We start from the raw sequence: 23,858 nt of genomic DNA, 5'->3' as shown, positions 1-23,858 counted from the left end.
CAATTTATTTTGTAGGCTTAAATCATGTATTTGTTTGTCATTGTCAAGTAGCATTTAACCTTTAATTCTCTGCCTGGTCAAACGATAAACAGAAAAATCGAGCTAAAAGCAAGTTGCAACAAATTATGTGGGTCAGAGTTAAAAAAAAAAAAAAAGTCTATAAGTGCCCTTATGTTGTTTCTGTTAGAAGGACACGATAAAAGATGGCTCAACAACAAATGTGACTGGCATAGCAATAATGCTTTCTTGTAGTGCACTGTAGGAGTTTGTTGCATTGTCCGGTTTCTCTCTAATTTTGTGAATTGTTGTTACTTTCCTAAGTGCCTTGAAATAACACGTTGTAATTTACTAATTTTTCAAATAATTATTTTGTCATCATGATAAGCAGACCATGTTTTAAAATTACCACCCTGGAGCTTGAAAGGGTAAGTTACCACAGAATCACACCTCGATTTCATACTTTTGCAGTCATTCCCAAGCAGAGAGGAGCAGACTGTTACCGAGTTGCAGTCATTATCACTATCTCATTTTTGTTGCTGATATCACTTAGTTTGCATTAGTTCCAGTGTTTGGGTATGGGCACGGCAAGCAGTACAAAAGGAATATTGTTATAAAGTAAAAGAAATATAAAAAAAAAACATATTTACCTAGTTGATCAAATTAAATCAAGATACAACTTTTCACAATAAGACATTTAGTTGTTTTTTTATATATATATATATATATATATATATATATATATATATATATATATATGTAAATAGGCAGTTCATGAGTCATAGCCACCACTCTCACTTCCTTCTCATTGAGGTGTCAGTGGCATCTAATCACCGAATAACAATAAACTGTTAAATTCAATAAATAATTATTTAAATTATGTTAGTTGTTTCACCCGCAACAAAATAAATATTACAGCAAAATCTGGTGTCTTGTTGAGAAGAATTTTCTTTAAAACATTGAATGACCTCAATCACAGAGTTACTTTTCTTTTACTTTATTTTTTTAAAACAGAGTTTCTTCATTTGTGTATAGTTTGCATTTCTGGTTTAGGTTAAGGTTGTACCTTTTGAAACCAAATGATATTTATTTTTTCACTTCCTTAACCAAACTTTTTGTACATGTTAGAGTAAAAAAAAAATTTTATTTTTGATTTCAGTTCCTCTCATGCATTTTGAACATAAAACTAATTATGGCTGATGGAACTTTTTCTAATATGTTGATACAGTCAGCAGCTTAATATACAAAGGCTGGTTTAAAGTATTTCCCATTTTATGAGAAGAAAAGTGAATTACAAATTTCTGACCGGACAACATACCAACATACCATCGTATGATCAGGGAAAAGCGAGTTCCAGTGTACAAGTGCAGCAGTCACATCGTCACCAGTTTCACTTCCTTAACCAGCATAAATGTTATGAGAATTTTACTGAGCTGGCACGAGAGCAAAAAAGATGTGCAAGCAACAAGGAAGTACTTGCTGAAAGTGCTTCTATCAAGCAATTTCATACAAATAAATACTCAATCAAAAGAGGGACAACAAAATCACCTGTCCATCCACACAACAGCTTGTCCTGAGATCTCGAGTGACCACAGCAAAAACAACACATTAAGTACAATCAATGTACTTTAAATGCATAGAAATGTTTGTATGTATAATTCACCATCCAACCTGAAACACTGGTCAGAAAGCTGCATTGCCTGATATAGCCAAAGAGAACTACGTCTGAACGAAGTGGCTATAATTGACACTGTGTTTAGCAAATAGACAACAACAAATGAAACATACTATAACCCGCACAGTTTTACTACTGGGTTACACCCTCCCCTCTTAAATACCATGCACATCCCGCTGCATGTTCACTACTCTAAAGTGGGTGTTATCATTTCAAAAGCTTGACTTTGTGATCTGTAATCCCTATTATCAGCATTCTTTTGACTGGTCTGCATAGAGTTATTGCACATACACCCCCCCCCCCCCCCCCCCCCCCCCCAGCATCTCTGCTGGATGCTAGATTTTGATAATATGTGTATTTGTCATCTCATGTGATGGCGCAAACTAAAAGTCGGTTTCAGCATCCTTTTCAGTGAAATTGCAACCTTCCGGTTGAATTGCACTCAGTCGAGTCTGTGGTCTCTGAGGCTTACTGGTGAAGCTTACGCTGAGGTACCTCCTCTTCGTCTGCTTGCGAAAGAAAACCACAAGGGAGCAAGAGATGTCTCTGCAGGGTCTGCAGCGGCCCATCGCCTTTCTCTGGTTTCAGAGCATATACAGGAATATCCCCCCTTTGCTTGGTGACCAGGTATATTGTTGGTTGACAGCTACTTGGTAGCTTTCCTCAAGATGGCTTTTCAACCTTTTCACATACTGCGAATGTGAGAGGTGCTGTTTGTTGGTGACAGGTAGTCCAAAGGCTATGTCTATTGGCAGCCGGGGTTGTCTTCCAAACATTAATTCATATGGGGAGAAACTTGTGACATCATTCTTTGTGCAGTTATATGCATGTGTGAAGGGCTTGACAAAATCCCGCCGATGGGATTTCTCTTTGTTCTTTAAAAGTACCCAACATACTGAGTAAGGTCCGGTTGTAGCGCTCCACTGGATTTCCTCTGGGGTGATACGGACTGGTTCGAACCTTCCGTATCCCTAACAGGGAACACAGTTCTCGGATGGTATGCGACTCAAAATCTCTTCCCTGTGGAGTCTTTCAGGAAAGCCATAATGGACTAAGAAATGTTCCCACAGGCACTTTGCTACAGTGCTGGCCTTTTGGTCTTTAGTGGGTCTCTAGTGGTCTCTAATTCTACATTCCCTGGGGCATTCGATTGAATTCATAGAACCCAAAGGGGCACACAAAAGCTGTCTTTGGTTTGTCTGCGTCATTCATCTCGATTTGATAATATCCTGATTTGAGGTCCATTACAGAGAACCACTGAGATCCAGCAAGAGCTGAGAAGGACTCCTCTAGGTTTGGAAGAGCATAAGCATCACGGATGGTCTGCAGATTTAACTTCCAATAATCCACACAAAGTCTGACATCACCATTCTTTTTCCGCACTACTACAATAGGTGATGAAAATGGGGATGCGGACTCGCTGATGACGCATCAAGGAGAGCTTGAAGATGCTTTTTTACTGCTTCAAAATCTTGAGGGTGAATGGGTCGAGATCTCCGTTTGAATGGTGTCTCATCTTTAAGATGTGTGTGATGTTGGATCTCGGTTGCATGACCAAAGTAGAGATCGTGGTGTGAGAACACATCAGAAAAAGTGTTCAACTTTTGAGTAGTTCTTTGTTTCCATTCTTCAGTGAGAGGTGAAGTACCAAAGTCAAAACTCAAAGCAGGCTTTGGGTCTGTAGCTTGCTGCTGGGCAACAGTTAGCAGATGTTTTTTGGTCACTCCTTTCTTCTGGCATAGGGTTTGGGATGACACAATCAGGGGTAACTAGCTCTGCAATTACACAGTTGGTTGGCAGAGTAATGTCGTGACTCGTCTCATTATGGAGTAGCACTGGAACTTTATAAGGACCATGCTTTGGTAGTGTGATGAGACGGCAATCTACAAAGACGCCACTTGGCAATGATGAGTCAGTTGGTTGTTCCAGTAGTGCCCATTGCTCAAATTCTGCTTGGTTAGCACACACAAAGCCCTCCAGCAGCTCGACCCTTTCATAAATGAAATGAAACTCTACGAAAAGTGAAACTGTAACTGAAACTGTAGAAGGTACTTTACGTGGTGGGAGGTAAAGCCACTTCAATAACGGTGACAAAAAATATCCCACAGCCCGAGAGCCAAAAGTGCCCAATGATGTCCCACTTCTGGCTCAGGGCCATATCCCGATTCTACAGTGGTCTGTTGCCTCTCCGGTGTAGTATGCCGATATTACACCAAGACAAAACCACTTTCCAGGTCACATCAGTGTCCAAGTTAAATTAAATACCAATGACATCATTTGAAGACAGGTAAGCCTGCTGTATTCAATGTATATCATGTGTATTTATTTATTGACAATGTATCCCAAGTAAATGTGCTAAAAGTCAAAGAAAATGAATTGACTCTTTCCTGTTGGGTTGCATGCTTTTTATCATTGTACTTCCATGTCATTGTAAATTTTACATCACAGTGATGCACATGATTGATTCCAACTTCAAAATAAGCATTCCTTGTAAATCATAAATTAATAAATATGCAGGGTGAAGTTGTATGTGCATGAAACACAACAGCAGTGCAATTAATATCTTCAGAGTTTGAAGTTGTCTACTCTGCCCTGCTTTAATTAACATTTTTCAGAATAGGAAAGAAGAGCAGCGAGCATCTTGCAGGCTTAAGGCTGTTAGCATAATATTAGCTGGAAAGAAGAGCCTTTGGCGGCATTTACCCTTTTTTTTTTTATTTTATTTTTATTTTTTATTTTTTATAAAGATGCTTCTTTACAATCTTCTCGAGTTCTCATAATGGATAAATGCTGACCAGACTGTAACACTAACAACAGACAACAGGGGTCTTAACGAGAGAGAAAAAGAAGTCATACAGGAAACAAACACCACACGTCGGACCTTGTAAACATTTGAAGTGCATGAAAAAAAAAAAAAAAAAAAAAAAAACTGAAGCCAGTTAAGAAGAAAAAAATAAACAGATAAATTAGAAAAACCTACACACAACACCAGCTTTAAAGTGCTTAAAGAATCAAAACAGACTCACCAGAGGAACCGACCAGCGAGCTGCAACTGTCTCCAAAACTTCCGAGCCAATCAACAGCATCTCCAAAATCTTCCTCGGTGCGCTACGTCCTCCAAGGTCCTACAAAACCACATCAAATGGCCACTTTAAAAAAAAAAAAAAAAAAAAACATATCCCTGCAGCATTTTACCGCCGGTTCGCCATCTCCATGAAAAAGCATTCGCTGCAGTGCAGGTGCGCTCAACCAGGTGGCTTGACGTCACTTGGGTTGCACGTTTCTGTGCGTGAGCACGAGGGGAGGGAGGGAGGGAGGGAGGGGGGTGAGGTAAGGGTGGTCATTTTTTTTAGTAGTACAGTATTGACAATGCAGGGCCTGGCGGGTAGACTACAATGTTTTGCTTATTTCATTAAGTGCGCACAAATTACTAATCCTGCTTCTCAAATTGTTGGAAACATACACATTTTATTTGATTTATCCCTGAGTTCAAAGCACATAAAATATATAGATAGATAGATATATCGTTACTTTATTAATCCCCGAGGGGAGATTTTTCTAAATGTAATGTAAAATGCAGAAATGCAGCAATTTTTTTCCCTATAATTTGGTGCTTTCACTTTTACATGTATTTTTGTGATTGCTCTGATTCTGCATTTTAAGTGTGCTTCCTTTTATGTTGGTGCTTTCCCCTTATGTCAGTTTTTGTCTTTACACATATGCTATATTTCTGCACTTATGGAGTGTTTCCCTCCACACCTGTTTTTAAATGTATATAAAATAACCCTCTTTAAAGAAGGCTGTATTTTCAGTATAAGTATGTTTTGAGTTTTTCCACCCCCAAAAAAAAAAATCCCTAAAATTGTAAAAATCCTAATTTTACATCTACTATTTTTTTTATTCATTAAAATTACAGAATCTATATTTGATAGAAATCAAGTTGTGTCGCCTTTTACGTCACTGTAGTGTCCGGTCTCAGTGCATGTGCACTGGAGGCTTTGTGTTTCCACGTCACACTTGTGTAATTTAAATTGGACCGAGATTGGCTTCAAGAATATTTGTGATGTCACAAATCATGTTAATAGACTCGCCTCTTAAAATGATATTTTCAGTGAGCACAGTGAAATATTCCTGCTTCAGCCAATTAATGTGCTGATAATTGTGTTTGCACATGTCCATTAAAGCTTAGTACACAAGCTGGTTATACTATCCCCATCGCACTGTACATTCACAGTCACCTCCTTTTTATTTTGACCTTCATTCAGTAAATTAATTGGAACACACATCTTCTTGGAAAACTGTCGAGGTATACAGATCAATAGAGACATAGAAACAGCAGCGCAGTGGATTCATTATGTCTGGGTGAAATAAATTCTACATTAAACTAGGGTGCTCAGTGAGGAGGCTGACAATAATTTTGTTAATTGGAACCGGTAATAGAAGCTTTTACTGTCATGTAATCGCTGTGGCACATGTGCAAGCGGATCCCTACAAGACCATAATCAAATTAATTTCTGTCTATGGATAATTACATTGTGTGGCACAACCAACGACAGGAGAAATATCAATAGGAGAAATTATGATACATATAGCCTATATATCACACAGTGGCCTTTGACAGTATCTGCTTATGGTTTTCAGTTCTGTAACATGTCATTTTCTGATGAATTCTCCTGGATCAATGATTACAAGAACCTTGAGTTCTGTTTTCAGCCAAACTCACCAGAAAAATACAACATAGGCTGATTTTTCTAACAGAGTTTACATTAGCAATATTTAGAAAGACAACCTGGAGTGGCCGTGGAGATTATAACGGAAGCTCAGGAGGAAGTCAGGGGACGTAGTAGTGATAGAGTCGGTTTATGGTGGAGGTCAGGGGTTGTTTGGATGGATCAAACTCAGGAAGCTTGTACATGAAAAATGTACTTGTGTAACATATTTAACTCATGTACGTAGCGTTACTTACGTCACTTGTAACTTTCCTAACTAATGTACTTTAAAAAAAAAAAAAAAAAAATCAATGATTTTTTTTTTTAGTCATTTTGGTGACTAAAACCTAACCTAACTGTCACTGTTTCTCAGAGTTAACAACGTGTTTGTTATTGCTACCGTGACAACAAACATCTGGTATGCCTCTTGCTGTTACTGTAGGGTAATTGTGTTGTTTTGGCAAATTACCCATTCTGTCACATCAGGGCGTGTCGGTCCTACAGGGGGTGCTGAAAACATTTGTTTATGTTGTTTTGGGAGTCAGTGGAAATAGACAAATTTTGCCGTTTCTTCCGGAGGACGTGTAGGAAATGTAGAGCCAAGTATAGGTTGGGACTACGTTTTTGCAAAGTAATACAAGAAGTTGTGGTCATGCTCATGTTCACATGCGAAAACTATACACAGCCAACAAAATCAATCCATAACAATCTGATAGGGTTGCCTATTCACAATTGATAATAAAAAAATGTATGAAGCAAAAGAAAGTAATATCTCATTGGTCATTAATTGTTCATGTGTATCCTCACTGCCACAGATGATTAATTTTACACTACTGGATTAATCTAAGAGGGAAAAAAGACAAGCCATCAGCAACAAAGACCAGTTCTTGTGTCTCCAGAAGTGATAATGAATGTCTGCTATGACAGAGGCCTAATAAAACTGATTCAGTGTGTGCGCCCATGAAGACGCTAATGCAGACACCGAAGCCTGAGATCGCAATGTCCCAATACAACATCCTGAGTCATCGCTTTCTTTAAAGTGAAGTGATCTGATTGAAAACATTCACAAGCAGACATTGAATCTGCTTCCTTAAGCAACTAAAAACCATCTCAGTGATTGCTTGCTCAGTGATACTTGCTGCCAAAGTCTTTTCATCCCCAGATGGACATTATATTAAGTCTTTGTGAGTAGTTTGTGTCGAAGTCCAAGTTATAGAAAGGTGCATTTTTTTTTTTTTTTTTTTTGGGGGGGGGGGGTGATAATGAAGAATAATAGATATAATGGGAAAAAGTGTGCCATTGCAATCAACTGTGAACTTGTAACAGTAAAATATTTGTCAGTAATTAAAAAAATGTGCATCAAAACATTGTATAACATTACAGCGGCTCAAAGATGAGAGATGTTTTTTGCATCTACTAGATTGAATTTTAATCTAAAACTTAAAAAGTCTGTTGTTTGCCTAATATTACAGCTAGTCGATGGAATAAGTGATGAATGGGCTCCCAACCACTATAAATCTGTCATAACTCCAATTAACCGCACCTCTTTCAGGTAGAGGATCCTTCAGACAAGAAGAGGCTCCAGTCTCGCTGAATATGATTATTCTGGGCCGATTATTCTAATCATAATCGACCCAGACGACACAGGCTGAAGACAAAGAGCTTGACCCAACATTTATTAAAGCATAAAAATCTATATTAAATTAGATTGTTTATATTATACACGTATTTCCTCCAAGAAGTCTGACACGTGGGTCTTGATTAGATTTAGATGAGAAGATTTATACAATTTCCTCACTCTCCAAGACATAAGTAGTTTTATCAGCTATTTAGATTATTTTAGCATGAAGACCAAAAGGAAGCTAGTCCAAAGATAACAAGCCGGAAGCTGTGACTTCCTTGGCCCTTACTGTCACTGTGAAAGTGATCATTACAGGCTTTTTGAAAAGACTATAAATATTTGAGAGTTCAAAAAGTCAGATAATAACGTATCTTCTGGATTTAAAATTTTAAAACAACAGTTACAAACAAACATTATTAACAAGGATTCTTGAAGTGTCCCTGAAGAATTGTCAACATAATACTGAGCAGGCCATTTTACAAGAACCTTGACAGTTTGACTGCTGAATAATACCGACACTATTTCTCAAACTTTGGCATCTTCTACTTGCGCAAATGGTGATATTGATAAATGTGTAATAAGATCAAATCAAGTAATGCAAAATGTATCTTCGCCTGAGGCTTGTTATGTTTAATGTCCTCGTCAAAATGCATCTTCCCAGATATTACAGACCACAGGTCCTCTTAAAAACCCATACACATGAGCATACACATGCACTTAATGTGAGCAAAAAACTATTGCTGCAGGGTACAGTGTGTGAGGATACTGCAGAAATAAAAGTCCCTCCCCTCGATTTTATGACTCGTGTTTGCTGTGGTGGGAGAGTGAGTGGAGGAGAGCGAGAGAGTACGGATGTAGAAGAGTGGTGATGTGCTGGTACCCTTCTCAGCTAGAGAACATCCATAATGGAAGATGCTTTTGCTGAAGCGAAACCCTAAGTGGAGAGAAGTAGCTCCACCAACTATTTTTTTTACAATCTGAGAAAAGGTAAGTGAGATCTGTGAAGAGCAAAAATGTCTGTCTCTCCTGGCATCAAGCCTCGGGAGCATGTGGACATGATGTACATCTCCATAGAGACAGCCATCGCCCTGGCCTCTGTGCTGGGGAATGTGCTAGTGGTGCTGGTGGTGTGCGTGAACCGGGCTCTCCGTAACACCACCTTCTGCTTCATTGTGTCTCTGGCCGTGGCGGACATCGCTGTGGGAGTTTTGGTCATCCCTCTGGCTATCATCATCAGTCTGGGATTTAACACTCAGTTCTACACCTGCCTCTTCCTCTCCTGCCTGCTGCTGATCATCACCCAGAGCTCCATCCTCTCCCTTCTGGCTATAGCCTTCGACAGATATCTGCGAGTCAAGATTCCCACCAGGTGAGGAACTGATGCACAACCGGTTGGTTACACTATACGTAGAAAAGTGCAACTTCTTTTTCTGAGTGCAGATATTAACTAGATAAAAGAAAATATGTGTTAGTTTGGTTGTCATTGTGTTAGATTGTAAATGTTGTGATGATAGTGTCTAGAAAAATTCTAGTATTAATATAATACATGATGGTCTGTTTACAGTAAGAACAACAAAATGTTCACAAATATAGGAAGTGGATGTCAGCATCATCCTTGAATGGTTGAGACTGCCCGTTCCACTTCATTGCTGTTTTCTTGCTCAAAATAAAGGATGATCCAAACGAGTCGGCAACATGCTGATGGCATAAGTGCAATATATTCATTGGCCGATATAATTATCACATAAACTAAATTGATACTGCGTTGTACGGCATGTATCTCTTCCCATATAATTTAAGTTAAGTGAAATACCTCCCGTGGAAGCAAAATGTTCTCATTAAACTGAACTTTGTCAAATAGCAAACCACTTAATTTTCTGTTACTTTTACCAATAGTTTCTTTTTTTTGTTGTCTTTATCATTAGAGAGGATTAAGTGTCAGTCAAGAGGAAGTGGTTCTCAGTGCTGATGTCTGACAAACAGTAGCACCATAGATCATTTCCTGCTCAATTGCAAATCAATGGGCTGGACATCAAAAGCTTTTAAGAAAATTAAAATGTCCCTGTCTGCCTAAATAACTGACATAGGCACTGTTTGTTAAGGGATTTGGCAGTCACCCACACTACCTTTTGTTTACCAGTTGGATCCTGATGTCAACAGCTGGCACTTGAGAAACATATGCTTACTTCTGGAAAGTAACAAAGACATTTGTTTAAAGAAAAACTATTAGTGTGTGCATTTAGGTGATTAGAAAACCTGTTATTTCTTCTCTAATTACACTGCTCAGGTACACCACAATAGTGACCCAGGAGAGGGCATATGTGGCAGTTTGTCTGTGCTGGATCCTGTCCTTCCTCACTGGATTGGTTCCGATGATCGGCTGGAATAACCACGACGCACAAGGAAACCTCAGCAGCTCTGATGAGATAGTCTGCGAGTTCACAGCTGTCATGAGGATGGATTATATGGTGTACTTTAATTTCTTCGGCTGGGTGGTGGTACCACTGACCATAATGATCACCCTGTACGGGGAGATCTTTCGGGTGATCCGGCGGCAGCTTAACCGCCGTGCTGAGGCCACCTGTGATGGGGAACGGTATTATAGGAAGGAGCTGAAGCTGGCCAAATCATTGGCCTTGGTGGTCTTCCTCTTTGTTGTGTGCTGGCTGCCAATACACATCATGAACTGCATCACTTTCTTCTGCCCAACGTGTCACATACCCAAGATTGCCATGTACATCGGGATTTTCATGTCCCATGTGAACTCAGCTCTGAACCCGATGGTTTATGCATTCAGGATAAAGCGGTTCCGTGCCACTCTGATCCAAATCACTCGCCGTTGCATGTTACGTAAACCCGCAGAGCCCACCTCGTGCCCCACCACCAGCACACCAGTCCTGACCAAGAAAGTGGATGTAAACCTGTGACGAGGACTGCAACACTCCTTTTTGAGCTTTGGGACACGTTCATATCTGTAGCATTCACATTTCTTTGACTCAAATCTTGGTCAAATGAGCCTTCAATCATGGGGAAAAAAATTATACCCCCCCCCCCCCTCACTGTTCATAAATTTGTTTTCAGTCAATGCTTCCTTAATTGATTCATATTGAATTGCAATGTGTTTGTTGACACGATAAGTGATACGACAAACATTTCATGTTCGAAAAGCTTGTTGGAGAGTTCACCAGAATAAAAATGGATAACTTCTTCATTTGGCCAACAAATCTTACAGCTCTTAATTTACACAAACATCAAATTGAAATAAACTTTAAAGAGGATTAAGAGTCTGCTCTGTCGGTTGAGCTAAATGCTAACTTGGCCTGTGAACATTTGATAGCCTACCGAGCACGTAACAACAATAATTTTGCAGCTATTGGGCAAAATGAAAAGTTGACCAGCTGGTGATGCTCGAGGAAAAGTCGGAGATCACCAGTCATTCATTCTGTGTAAATTATCAATATTTGTCCAATATTTCATTTCAATCCATCACACGTTAGATATTTCAACCTGGACTGGTTGAAGAGATTAGATTTAGAATTAATTTGAACATTTTTACATTCGATTTTTGAGGAGTCACATGAAAAAAAGGAGAAAGGTCAATGGAGAGTACACTGTTCTACATTTTTCACGGAAACCATTCAATCTCCAGAGAAGTGAAAAGGCCCTGTTCGTAATGCAAATGAACAATTAAGTCATTACATTAAATGAAAGAAAACTGGCAATATCAAAGCAACTCAGCCATAAGTCTTTATAACAGCATGCAGGGACCTCTTCAGTTAATTCAGCTCGTTTAAGCCATATTTCACAAGCTGTAGCAGAAAGGGGGAAAAGGCTGCAGTGCATTTGAGTAAATTACCACAGAACATTATATCCCACTGAAGTGATTTATTCCAACTCTAAAGCTGAAGTTCCAGTAAAGCTGCATCAGTTCTACTTTGTCATCAATTAGACTTCTACCAGATTTCAGTCTTACTACATCCACTCAGGACCTCATAAAAGAAAAAGTCTTATCAGGTTTAGAATTTGCATCTTGAAATGATTTGTGATTTGATACCACCGGGTTTTGTGCTGTGGTCTTCAGGTATTCATTTAACTCAGACATGTAAAAGCTTCACCTTCTATCTCTTTATCTCTGTCTGTCCCTCAATCACAATCACATCAATAAATACATTACCATCTGTCACCTTCATCCTCGCTGAGGGATTTGAAACTGCTGAGTCTGGTCTAATCCCCAGCCCTCATCTTAGTGAGGTAGGTACAGCATAACCAACTTGGCATTTTACTGCCTTCGTACGACACTCCAGTGGCCAGTGGCCTTACAAGTGCTGAGGGGACATAGCATGGTGTAATACTGGAGACAAAAAGCCAAGAGACTCAATTTTGTGAGTCTAGCTACGCTCCATCCCATCAAAAGGACTAATCTTCTTCAAGGTAAGGCTTCTTATATTGGCACTAAGAAAGCTATTTTGATGCATCTAAGTAACATCCTCTACTTCAGTTTTCAGAAGTAATTTTAATATCTTGATTTTTTAATTTTTTAATTTCTCAGATAATAGAAGGAAACTGAAATTCAAAACCCTAAACCACGAGAAAATGGCTGACAGTGATATGGCAGAGGATAGCCAAGACCCAGAGGCTCCAGAGGAAGAGCTGGAAAGCGAACATGAACTCTTGCTACACTTGAGCAAACATGGAGAAGCTCGCCGTGCGCTACCGTGGAAGCAGTGGACCTTCAAAGAAAAGGCAAACTATTGCATGGATCGAATCTTCCTCGGCTTTTTGGCCATTTTTGTTGTTGCTTTGCTCATAGAGTGTGGCTATAAAATCTGGTATGTGTCAAAGGTGAACAAGGTTGGAGAGACTGTGACAAGTTCAGTGGTCTTTTTGTTCAACTGGCTCTTCACGCAGGACAAACATGAGGAGCTGGCTGAGTTATAGATTGTTGAAAGAGGCTGATCACTTAATGGTAACATCACTTTTTTGTGTTTTCTAAATACAAAAGGAAAATGTGTTTTTATGAATGCTCAGTAAAGAATCCGTTTCTAGATATATCTTAACTAGAGATATGTATTAGTTATTCTGGAACATTATTTTTCATTTTGAACGGATGGGAATAAATATTGAATTGTATCGTATTGTAATTTCCTCATTGCACTATCCTCAGAGCAGCACATTACACACCACTGTTGTTACATATTATTGATGATTCGTAACATCTGGGTTTTTTTTCTTTCAATATCCCAAATCAACTAAGTGATCACTTGACTTTTCATTTTAATTGTAACTGTGGTACATGCAGGGCAGCTGCTGCATTCATGTTACATGAAACAGCCAGCTGAATAGTTTTAACATGATTACAACTATTTTATAGGCTGATGACATTGCAGCATGCATATCACAGCCTACTTCCAAAGTTTGTTCCCAGTGTGATTTAAATGACAAATTTAAAACCATTTAAGTGTCACTAAGGGGAGCCATGAAAACGTCTCAATCTAATTGTAGTCAATTATTGTACAGTTTCAGTTTCTTTACTTACGTATTTCCATTATTTGCTTTCCCTTTTAATGTGGCATATTGTAGTTTTTCAAATACATTTACTTTTGGTCTATAGTTATCACACAAATTTGATAATATCTTTAGAAATAGAAATAGATTTTTAGTTTGAGATGTTTACTTTCGAAAGACACATGTCGTTTACAGTTGTAAAATGAAATTATCATGCCCTGTTTCTCACGTTTCTTTTAATTTTTACATCGTGTACTCTAAATAACAATTTAAAAAACTTTTAGACAAGCTATAGAGTGCAGAGTAGACGCAGTTATGTAAGCAATTTTACAAATTTCAAGCTACCAAGAACTGCAACTTCATGTAAAACATATTTTAAGAGCAAAAACAGAGTGGTCCAATGGGAGGTCCAAGCGAAGGAGAAAAGGTAAAAAAAAAAAAAAAAAAAAAAAAAAAAATCCTACTCATGCATATATAAATTCTTACAGTGTTTAATTGAAAGTTTATCTACCACATTACTTCCAACAAAAACTATGATAAAAAAAATAAATACTCATTGCCATACAAACTATCGTTTAAATAACAGCATCTTAAAACAACGTCTTCAAATATATCTTAATCTAAACACTGAACACATGAAGCCGCAGTCAAAAATGGGACACGTTTTATATTTAAGATTTCTTTTCGTCATGTACACTTTTCATTGAAATGGTGACGTAGGCGTCTGTCATCCAAATAGACCAATGAAATCGAGGCACTCCCAACTCTACAACTTCCGTTACCGCCCCTCTGCCTCTTCCGGATTTCCGAGCGTGACTGACGTTTCGTGTCTGTTTAGACTTAAAAGTAAGTCCAAATGTCCATCATTTAAACTTACGTCGTTACGGCTAATTTGTCCCTCATTCTGTTTGTTTAACATTACGCATACTCAACGGCTGTTGTGACAGGCGGTAACTGCGTCGTTGTTGACTGGCGCACCGTCACAAAACGGGGAGGACGGCAGCAGACGAAAACACTGGGCGCCATGCTGTCCCGTCTGTGAATCCCCACGTGTCACTATCAAAACGATTTAACGCTGCGAGACTTGTCCCGACCACTGGTCCCGGCTGTGAACTACAAACTCCAGCAACGGCGTTTTTATTCGGTGTGTCATTTCAATCCGGCGTCGTATTAAAGTGCGGTGTGAGAAATGGTTATAAATATACCCACCGAGCATGCGCGTCAGCCTCCTGGTGGCCATTATAGGTACGACCGTAAACAGTGTTGTTGTCATTCAGGGTGTTTCAGAAAGACAGAATAATACTGGCTACCACTGTTTTCTTTGGGAAAGGAAAATAAGAATATAATTAGCAGCACAATTCATAATGAAACCATTCGTTGCAACGTTATTTTTTTTTTTTTTGTGCCATAGATCAAATTTCATAATTCTTTTCCTTAGGGAATCATTTAGACCACAATAAATCTAGAGAATGGGGACAGCATTTTATTATGACAAATTTTAAGACATTAAAGACAAATTTATATTTTGGGATTTCTTGTTTTGTCTAACAAACAGTCCAAATCCCAAAGATGTCCAGTTTCCAATTATATTAGATGTAAAAAAAAAAAACAACAACAGTAAACGTGCAGAAATGTGATCATGTCGTATTTGTCATTTTTAGCTTCAAATTATGAACTTGGCTATTTTAGATGTTTGGAGAATGAGCTTACTTTTTTTTTTTTAAAAGACTTGTAAAGTCGTCTTCAGTTGTTTGTGTTTTGACTCGCTTGAATAAAGTCTCAATGACAAAGTTCGAGGAGGTTTTAAAACGTGAAAGTATCGATGTCGAGACACGCGGTGTTATATTATTCTTTTACTTTGGTAGACTGAATTTAGGTACATCAAAGATTGTTCACCTGTAATTTCCTGTGTCCTCCCTGCAGAATGCGTTACGTGGCCGCTTACCTCCTTGCTGTGCTCGGTGGAAACACCAGCCCCTCCGCAAAAAACATCAAGGACATCTTGGGCAGCGTGGGAATTGAGGCCGATGACGAACGCTTAAATAAGGTTTCACACTTACGCATTACAACACGCGATTCCCCCCCCCAACAAAACTGCCGACTTATTTTCCACTGAAAATGCTCCGTGGTTGAACCTTTTTTATTCTCTGCAGGTCATCAGTGAGCTGGAAGGGAAAGACATCAATGAAGTCATGAACTCAGGTAAAGGCCCTTCAGTAAAACACCACTGTTGAGTTCATGATGTCATACGTAAAAGTTGGCTAAAATTCGTTTTTGTTTTTTTTTTCTTTCCTCTTTCTGCAGGCCTCTCTAAGTTAGCCTCCGTACCAGCAGGTGGTGCTGTGGCGGCACCTGCCGCTGCTGCTGCTGGTGGGGCCGCTGGAGCTGGGGCTGCACCTGCTGCTGGTAAGGACATCCATCCATCATTCTTACGTTTTATTAATGACAAGATGTTTTTGTAAGACTGCCTGAAGTTCTGATTGGCATTAAAGCGTATGCTGTTGTACTTGTATAGCAATGCAGAGGCCACGATGCCATCTCTTAATTGTTCTTGCTGACTTCGCTCAGCATTGACTGCTTTTCTTTATCCTCATTTACAGTGGAAGAGAAAAAGGAAGAGAAGAAAGAGGAATCAGAGGAGTCAGACGAAGATATGGGTTTCGGACTCTTTGATTAATCTTCCTTCTCTGTTTCAAAAGCAATAAAAATGTAAAAGGTTTACACAAATCACTGTCTCCTTGTCTTTTAATTGATTTTAAAATAGCTCTTACTTAAATATGACTGTGCAAAGGTAATTATTCCTAAAGATATTACAGTTAGGTGTTGCAGAAATAAATTGTCTGGGGCTTGATGATTGAGCGCTTTTTTTGTTGCCTACTAAAAATAGTTTTGACTCGGCAACTGATCATTATTAGGCAATCCAGACCCTGCATGTGGTCAGTCGCTCATCCTGTTGGTTAGGTAACTGAAACCACATAACAGCACAGTCTTAAAGGGAAAAACAGTGAGCCAAACACTGAAAACGGGATTAGAAACTCGCCACTCCACAATTCACTGAGTTTTTAGTTGTCGTCATGTATTTAATGACTTTATTGTTGGTGAGCAGCAGTAAAAACAGGCCCTTAATCTAAGTAGTGAATGAAAAAAAAACGAAACAAAATGATTCTCAAGTTAAAGATCTAAAACTTAAATGTCATGGTCAAGGAGATGAGATTTGTTAGTTATTAAAGACGTGTGGAAAAATTTGAAGATGTTCAAAAACCTGTGAAACAGGTTTAACAACTTAAAGGGGAAGGAGGTCAAGTCGATCGTAGTATTCCTCTCCCAAACATAAGTTTAACTTCCAGTGTCCACAATAGATATTTCTGTCAGTAAATGAAGTTAATAATAATTCACTAATATTAGCTGCTGTCTAGAAGCAGAGTCCTGGTGTTGTGCGTGCAGGGAAACCTCGGTGAAGCAGAGCTGTCATTAATGTTATTTATTACTTGTGTACTGTCCCAGCCATGAGCCAAGATTGTGATTCCAAGCGTTCATATGAAGTGTGAGTCATTAATCTCAGCACAATTCAGCTGTTGTAATTTTCATTTTTATTCAGCTTTGATAGCATGACAGCTTAATTAGTCACTGAATCCGTCAACGCCATTTAGCAATCTTTGGGAGAAATGCAACTGTCATTTTTTCACTGCCCGCCTCCTTCCACGTCCCGTTTTTGTCCTCAAGACACCCGAGTTAATGTCAACAAAGTAAGCGAGTTAAACTCTCGATGTTGTCTTTAAAACAACAAAAGCTCCTCTCAACTTAAACAAGTGAGATAATTCAATTGTCTATGGAGTGATTTTGTGTCAAGGTTCCCCTAAAACTAATTCTATTTCTGTGGTTTATGTCACGCAGCAGTTAATGCACATGTTAACCAAGCAGTTCCTTTGTATTTTTGCTCTAATAACCTGCGCTGTATCTCTGGAGTATGCGAGTGCATGCACTGCACCGGATGCACAGACAATCCCGCGAGATCGTTATATATTTCCGGCCGGATATTCAGGCGGTCGGTCCTGCTCCATCATGGCACACTTTAATTACGTTACTTATACATTCCATCTCATAATAATAAGATCTGCAGCACCTTGTACGCTGCCGATCTTATTATTAATTCTGCCTAGCAATGTCCACAATCTTCTTTATACACATGCACACGTTTCTTATCACGAATAATCGATTGCATAACAGCAGACCAAACCACACCGCATGTTGTTGCAGCAGTTCTTGCCATGACATTTGAATTTGTCTCCCAGGAATCCACTTATTTTTAAAAAATACAGTCCCATGCTGCAGGCAATTACAAGAGTTGAATTGTTCATTCAGCAACTCAGCGGTGAGACTACAAAAGGCGTGGCCGAATCAAGGTCATTTTTCAGTGCTTCCCAACCTTTTTTTTGGCTTTTAACCCCTTAAAAGGAAGCAATGTCGACTTGTCACCCGCTGCAGATGTCAACCTGTTCAACTTAAAAGGCTTTATTTTAATTTTGGAGGCCTGTTCAAGTAAAAATGTTTGTTTATTGACCTGAAAAAAAAGCTCAATTTGACAAAACCCTTAATAAACAATTAACTCAATTATTATACTTTAAATTATAATAATTATATAAACAAAACTGTGTTTTGGCGTGTGGACGTGACGCTTTTGTGAAGCCCTTTCCAGAACGTTCTCTGGAGCTGAACATGATCACTACTGACAGGAACACGAAGAGACATGCTCATCCAAATATCTTTGTAATCACCTAAACAAGCCCCAGCAGCTACATACTGGCTTCTGGCTGTTTGACATTTTGTCGCCTTCAAGTACATTTCACAGGAAGACGGACGGATTTCTTGGAATAATGTTAATGGGGATTATTTTCCTGAAAGAGTGAGAAACTATCTTGGCAAGTCTCGAGTTTAAATTGCTTCATTTAGTGCAAAGTCACGGAGGTACAAGTTCAATTAAACGATAAAACGTGTTGTGTAGATACAGTTTCATGATGACAAAACTACAAAAAAAAAAAATAACATTAAATATCTTTTATTTATGTCACATGAATGCCAGCATTCATAACAAAAATTAACAGTAGATTAGCTCTGTACAAAGAAATTCTAACAAAATATTGCACATAGTTGTCCAGCTTACACTCGTGAAAGCTTATTCAATTCAATTTGGCCAAAGAGCATCATGTTTTAAGTACTTGCGGAGCCACCTCATGTCATTTTGAAATATTGTTTTCGTGCTTTCGAATTTCTAAGTTGATTTCCCATGTGAAAGAAGTCAACACTTCCCCTACAAAAGCGCACAGTCAAACCTGCGGAGCATCGGTGCCTGGGCGTGATTGTGGCTGTTTGTAAAGAGGAACTAATGCTTGCGACACAACTTTAGCTACACGCGTGATGCTGAGAAAAGTAGTAAAGTTGTCACTTGCAGGTTTTTTTTGCATCAGTGATCGCAGTCGGCCCAGGGATGATCTGTACATGCCTGGAAGAGACGACAAGAGTTTTAAAACAAACCTCGTACCGGGACTTTTCTTTCCGTGTGACTGCTTATAAGCTTTACTGTCATTTTTCAGAGTCAAAGCAAAGCGAAGTCAACATTTTCATCAAAAACACGTTTTTCAATATTAGAAGAATTTAGGTTTTTTTTTCTGCTCCCTTACCTGCGTGTATTCAAATCGGTCCTTAAGGTACCGGTTCCCCAGACCAGTGATGTGGCCGACATTCTGTCTGGAGAGCCCGGCTATCCTCGCCGTGAAGTCGAGCGTGAAGGCCAGTTTGACCAGCTCGGGTGCCGTTGTTTGGACGGTGGGAGGATTGAGGGTCGGCGACGATTCTCTCTCCAGGCACGCGTCGGCCAGCTTCTGGAAGGACGTGTAGGTCATCTGCTGGAAGAAATTGTTCAGGGTGGGGTTGTCTTTCAGCTGGAGGAGACAAGCAGAAGAGGGCTGTCAGCAACTACAGTGTGCTTTGACTTACCGGGGATTTTTTTTTTTTAAATTTTTTTTTTTACTGCAAATAGATATCCATAATAAAGGAAGAAAAAACAAAACAAAACAAAAAACACCCCATATGACACTGCTGCTAAAAACTGCAATTCAACATCGCACAAAACCTTTGGAAATAATGTGAAAAGTCACAATTGACTACAAATCAAGGCGATCGGCGAGGTTTAAATAATCTTAAATTACAGCTGTAGAAACCCGAAAGCTTTGAAGCAGCTTTAGTACAGCTGCAGCCGATGAACATTTCCATTGTTGATTCAAATCCGCCATTTACTTTGTCACCGCATTGATTGTTTGGTCTGTAAATGTCTAAAGCCCACACCGGCACACACAAACGAGTTGTTTTTGTCCAACCAGTTGCGGAGATCGCTCGCGATCACATACGACAAAGAAAAGGAGGAAATCCTCACGTGCAAGGAGCTGTAAATGTTTGGCGTGTTTTGCCTGATCATTATTTACTAAATAAATAATATTCTGTCACTGACTGATGATTGCAGTCCTACACAAACCTCTCGCACGAGTATCACTTTTATGAAAAATAATGGTTTCGACACACCGTGATGCCAATGTGCCAAATGACATGCAGTGTTTTGCATAACAGGTTTTATGACTTGTTGGTGAACTCTAACCTCTTCCTCCCTAGCTCCTCTTCCACCTGAACCTGTCATCGCTGTTCACTGCAGAAAAACATTTAACTCATGCTGAGGTCATTAAAAATGACTCACTAAATATTGCTGTGACACAATCCCTTTGGCAAAACGTTGTGTCGCAGAGCTGGCACGTACCACCTTAATAAAACTTTTTATGGTATATTCTGTGAGCTTTTGCTTACTCTTGAAGCACCTTTTGCCTCCTTAATAATAAACTAAATGCATGATCGGTTTTATGAGCTCACATTTTGAATAATATCAATAGTTGCCAACCTTGTCATCTATGGCGTCGCCCTGCTCCTTGGTCAAAGCGACGATCCTGTTGATTACTTCCTCTGAGACCAAACAAATACAGGGGTGACTATAATAAATGCAATAAACAGCTTAAGGTAGTCATGACACCAGAAGTGCTTTACGTAACATTACAGTTATGAGTGTATATTAGCCAAAATATGGATTAAAAAAAAAAAAAAAAAAAATGCATGAAGTCAACTTAATGTTCACTTCCATATTTGGTATAGTAAGTAATTGGTTGCTTAGGTTTCTTTTATTTCTGCCAACACCTTACAAACTTCAAATGATTCAAAGAAGGCAGTGCACTTCACACTTTCACATTTTGATGAAAGATCAAAACGAAACGGTCTCTTACCATTTGAAAGAGGTACAACTTCCTCATTGACCTCGTGGACAATTTTTTCCAGTTCCTCCGACACCTTCTCGTAGTAAGAGTACGTCGGTTCCACACTGACCACATCTGAAAGACAAACGTTTGGTTATTTGTCAGTCAACTCTCACAACTGTAATATGACCCCAGGTTTCTGCTGATTCTGCATAAATTAAAAAAAAACAACAACATTAAATCAAAGCAGAAATAAAGTTAATTGATCCCCAGGCTTACCTTCAACTCCGGTGATGTCAGCGAGGTTGAGATCTTTACCGGATTTGATTGTTTTTGTCAGAGTCAGTCGCTTCTTTGAGAACCTTCTTTTGATGGACTTTCTCATCGTGCTCTTCTTCCGTACAATGTCTGGAGTCGCGGGCAGGCAGGTGGTTGTGGCCTCAGGGGCCGCGGGCGCCTCTGACGGACCATCCTGCTCTTCGTCGTTGTCGTCGCCACTCTTCCGAGAGAAAAAGCCCAATACGTTTTTCCAAAACGAGGGTTTCTTCTTTTTCTTCGATTTTCTGGTTGGTTTCTCCGATTCTTCGGGACACGTCGCAGGCTGGTTTTTCGCAGGCGTGAGCACGGGCAGCACGACGAACTCGACGTCTTTTAATCCCCCGTCGCTGGAATGTCGTCTGTGCCTTTTGGGCATGGTCACCCACTTTTGTTTCATCTCATCCCTCTTAACACAAACCATGCCATCGTTTACGCTGAGGCTCCGCTTGACGTACACCTCCAGCAGACGGATGGTGTCCTTGCGAGGCACCGAAATCAGCTGGCCGTTTGCAGGCTTTTGTTTTTCCGTCTGTGTTTCCATGGTTGGCTCTGAGAGGAAGAAAACAAAACACCTACATTAGACTATCAGGGTGTTTTTTTTTTTTTTGGTGTGTCAGATTTTGTGCATTTTCAAGTCAGAAATCATTTCAGAAATGGAGGGACAGTGCTGCAGAGCTTTCGAGGTAATCCGCATAAAATATTTATATTTAAAAACTAAACGATGGTGAAACACCGGCTTCTCAGTTGTGGAAAATCTGCTGCTTTTGTTGCATTGTGTGATCATAAAAAGGAGTATCTTTGGGTTAAAGAGCGTTGTTCAGATAAACTCAAGCAATGAGCACGTTCATTTGAGCTTTAGAAAAATGGAAGCATTTCTCACAATTCTAGACAACTAATAATCAATTAATCAAGGTAACATTAAAAAGATAAATCAATACAGAAAAGAATCATTCGTTTCAGTTCAAATAAGCGATGCTAAGGGTGCAATCAATCATTATTTTCTGTATAATCTGCTCTTTAGATCTAAAATAGTTTGCATTTTGGCTTGTTTTTCTGATCAGGAGCACAAACCCTAAAAGTAAACCTGGAAAATGAGCAAATATTTACAGTTGAAAAGCTGCTTAAACAGTATTTTAAAATCAAGTTTTACAGTTCTCATTCAATTTCTGTCAACGCTTATTGGCTCAACTTTTAACCACATATGTTGAAAAAAAAATGTTTTCCTTATTGATCTATAAAATTGCTTTAATTGTTTATTACGTGGACTTGAGCAGTACTTTAATTAATACGCCTATGTTTTTTTTTTTTAATAAATTAAGTCTAAATCGCGTTAGATCTTCGGGTTGTACAGTAGTAGACGTGCAACATACTGCTCCAGAATCAGAAGAAGAGGAAGGAGCGCGAAAGCAGAACTGACTGTCTGCACTGTACTTCTTTAATGATCGAGGCTGCAGTAACTGTGGACTTACCTTCACCCCGCACTAAAGTCGTTTAATTCAAAGATCGGAGCAGTCCTCGACGTGACTCGCAGCAGGTCGGTTAAAAGCAAGTTCTGTGGTTCTTCAGGCACTCCTGAGGTTTCCTCCTCACTCAGGCTCCTTCTCCGCCCATCTTTGGACACGTGGCTGCCTTACTTCCTCACCTGTGTTCACCTGCAGTCATGGTAAGGAAGAAGAAGAAAAAAAAAAAAAAAAAAAAAAAAAAGCAGTGGGCGGGGGAGCCGGGAAATGATGATTTGTCGTCCGGCCTTACCTGAGAGCCGAAGATGTCAGCTGACTCTCGGAGCTTGTTTACAGTTTCACCTTCGCTCTCGGTTGTGCTGTAAAAACAAAAAAAAGTCCCTCCGTCCCGGCCACGTTTTACAGGAAGTAAACGCTCAGTTCGTTTCCTCTCAGAGGCTGTTTTTAAAAGAAACTGGTCACAAGTCAAATGGTTTGAAACAGAGAGAGAGAGAGAGAGAGACACAGAGACACAGAGAGAGAGAGAGAGAGCGATAGATAGATAGATGGATGGATGGATGGATGGATGGATGGATAGATGGATAGATAGATAGATAGATAGATAGATAGATAGATAGATAGATAGATAGATGGATAGATAGATAGATAGATAGATAGATAGATGGATGGATGGATGGATGGATGGATGGATGGATGGATAGATAGATAGATAGATAGATAGATAGATAGATAGATAGATAGATAGATAGATAGATAGATAGATAGATAGATAGAGTGAGAGAGAGAGAGAGAGAGAAGGATGTCTCTCTTTGTGTCTACTTAAAGATGCAGTATATAAGATTTATTTTATGAATTTTTTTTTTTTTTTTTTTGGTAAGTTTGCTTAGTAACAACCGTAGCAACAGAGACGAGATCTAGTCCGTTTTATCGCTTTCTAGAGATGGTTTCTCAAACTCAATAAATACAGCACATAGAAACACTAAATTGCTTAGCTCGTTCATTCTTGTTGTAACTAAGATAGGACTCATGTAGTTTTAAGATTTTAGCACCGTGTCATATGTTAAAATATAACCGGTCAAGCTGGCCGCCTCTAGGATTTTAAGTACACGACTGTCACCGGTGTTACGGTGCGGGTGCTCGGAGCGACAAATACGGGCCAAAAGAGACCCAATTTGGCCGAATGGGTCACGGGGTCAGACCCGGAAGCGACGTCCACTTTCATATACAGTCAATGATTCTAACCGTAGACCGTATGTGGACGTAGCTTCCACATAAATAAAATAC

General features: G+C 39.3%; 3 protein-coding genes across 5 annotated transcripts; 2 read left to right on the top strand and 1 right to left on the bottom strand.

Annotated features, from left to right (window-relative positions):
- The first annotated feature begins 8,846 nt into the window (after positions 1-8,846).
- On the top strand, positions 8,847-13,132 carry LOC138197619 (adenosine receptor A1). 2 transcript variants are annotated; one of them, XR_011178223.1, is made up of 3 exons: positions 8,847-9,371; positions 10,290-12,433; positions 12,552-13,132. XR_011178223.1 is itself a non-coding variant. In XM_069148458.1 (2 exons), exons 1-2 carry the CDS (start codon positions 9,016-9,018, stop codon positions 10,927-10,929), a joined length of 996 nt encoding a protein of 331 aa, XP_069004559.1. In that variant the 5' UTR covers positions 8,847-9,015; the 3' UTR covers positions 10,930-13,132. The 2 variants fall into 2 exon arrangements, 1 of the variants encoding a protein (XP_069004559.1); XM_069148458.1 differs by having other exon boundaries at positions 10,290-13,132.
- Positions 13,133-14,257: 1,125 nt separating this feature from the next.
- On the top strand, positions 14,258-16,234 carry rplp2 (ribosomal protein, large P2). The gene is made up of 5 exons (XM_069152242.1): positions 14,258-14,353; positions 15,431-15,554; positions 15,661-15,709; positions 15,812-15,913; positions 16,108-16,234. Exons 2-5 carry the CDS (start codon positions 15,432-15,434, stop codon positions 16,182-16,184), a joined length of 351 nt encoding a protein of 116 aa, XP_069008343.1. The 5' UTR covers positions 14,258-14,353; position 15,431; the 3' UTR covers positions 16,185-16,234.
- A 2,313-nt stretch (positions 16,235-18,547) lies between these two features.
- On the bottom strand, positions 18,548-23,056 carry LOC138197590 (apoptosis facilitator Bcl-2-like protein 14). 2 transcript variants are annotated; one of them, XM_069148430.1, is made up of 7 exons: positions 22,867-23,056; positions 22,584-22,766; positions 21,076-21,663; positions 20,827-20,931; positions 20,451-20,512; positions 19,186-19,446; positions 18,548-19,007 (listed from the first exon to the last, which is right to left on the bottom strand). In XM_069148430.1, the coding sequence occupies exons 3-7, from the start codon at positions 21,653-21,655 to the stop codon at positions 18,969-18,971; spliced, it is 1,047 nt and encodes a 348-aa protein (XP_069004531.1). In that variant the 5' UTR covers positions 21,656-21,663; positions 22,584-22,766; positions 22,867-23,056; the 3' UTR covers positions 18,548-18,968. The 2 variants fall into 2 exon arrangements, with proteins under 2 accessions (XP_069004531.1, XP_069004523.1); XM_069148422.1 differs by having other exon boundaries at positions 22,584-23,056.
- Between the last annotated feature and the right edge of the window lie 802 nt (positions 23,057-23,858).

The sequence above is a fragment of the Embiotoca jacksoni genome, unplaced genomic scaffold (genome assembly GCF_022577435.1).
Source record: "Embiotoca jacksoni isolate LCO1_2020_lvr unplaced genomic scaffold, fEmbJac1.0.p SCAF_1, whole genome shotgun sequence".
NCBI classification, from domain to species: Eukaryota; Metazoa; Chordata; class Actinopteri; family Embiotocidae; genus Embiotoca; species Embiotoca jacksoni.
Note: the sequence above shows the minus strand (reverse complement) of the source record. Positions and strands in the feature narration are given on the sequence as shown.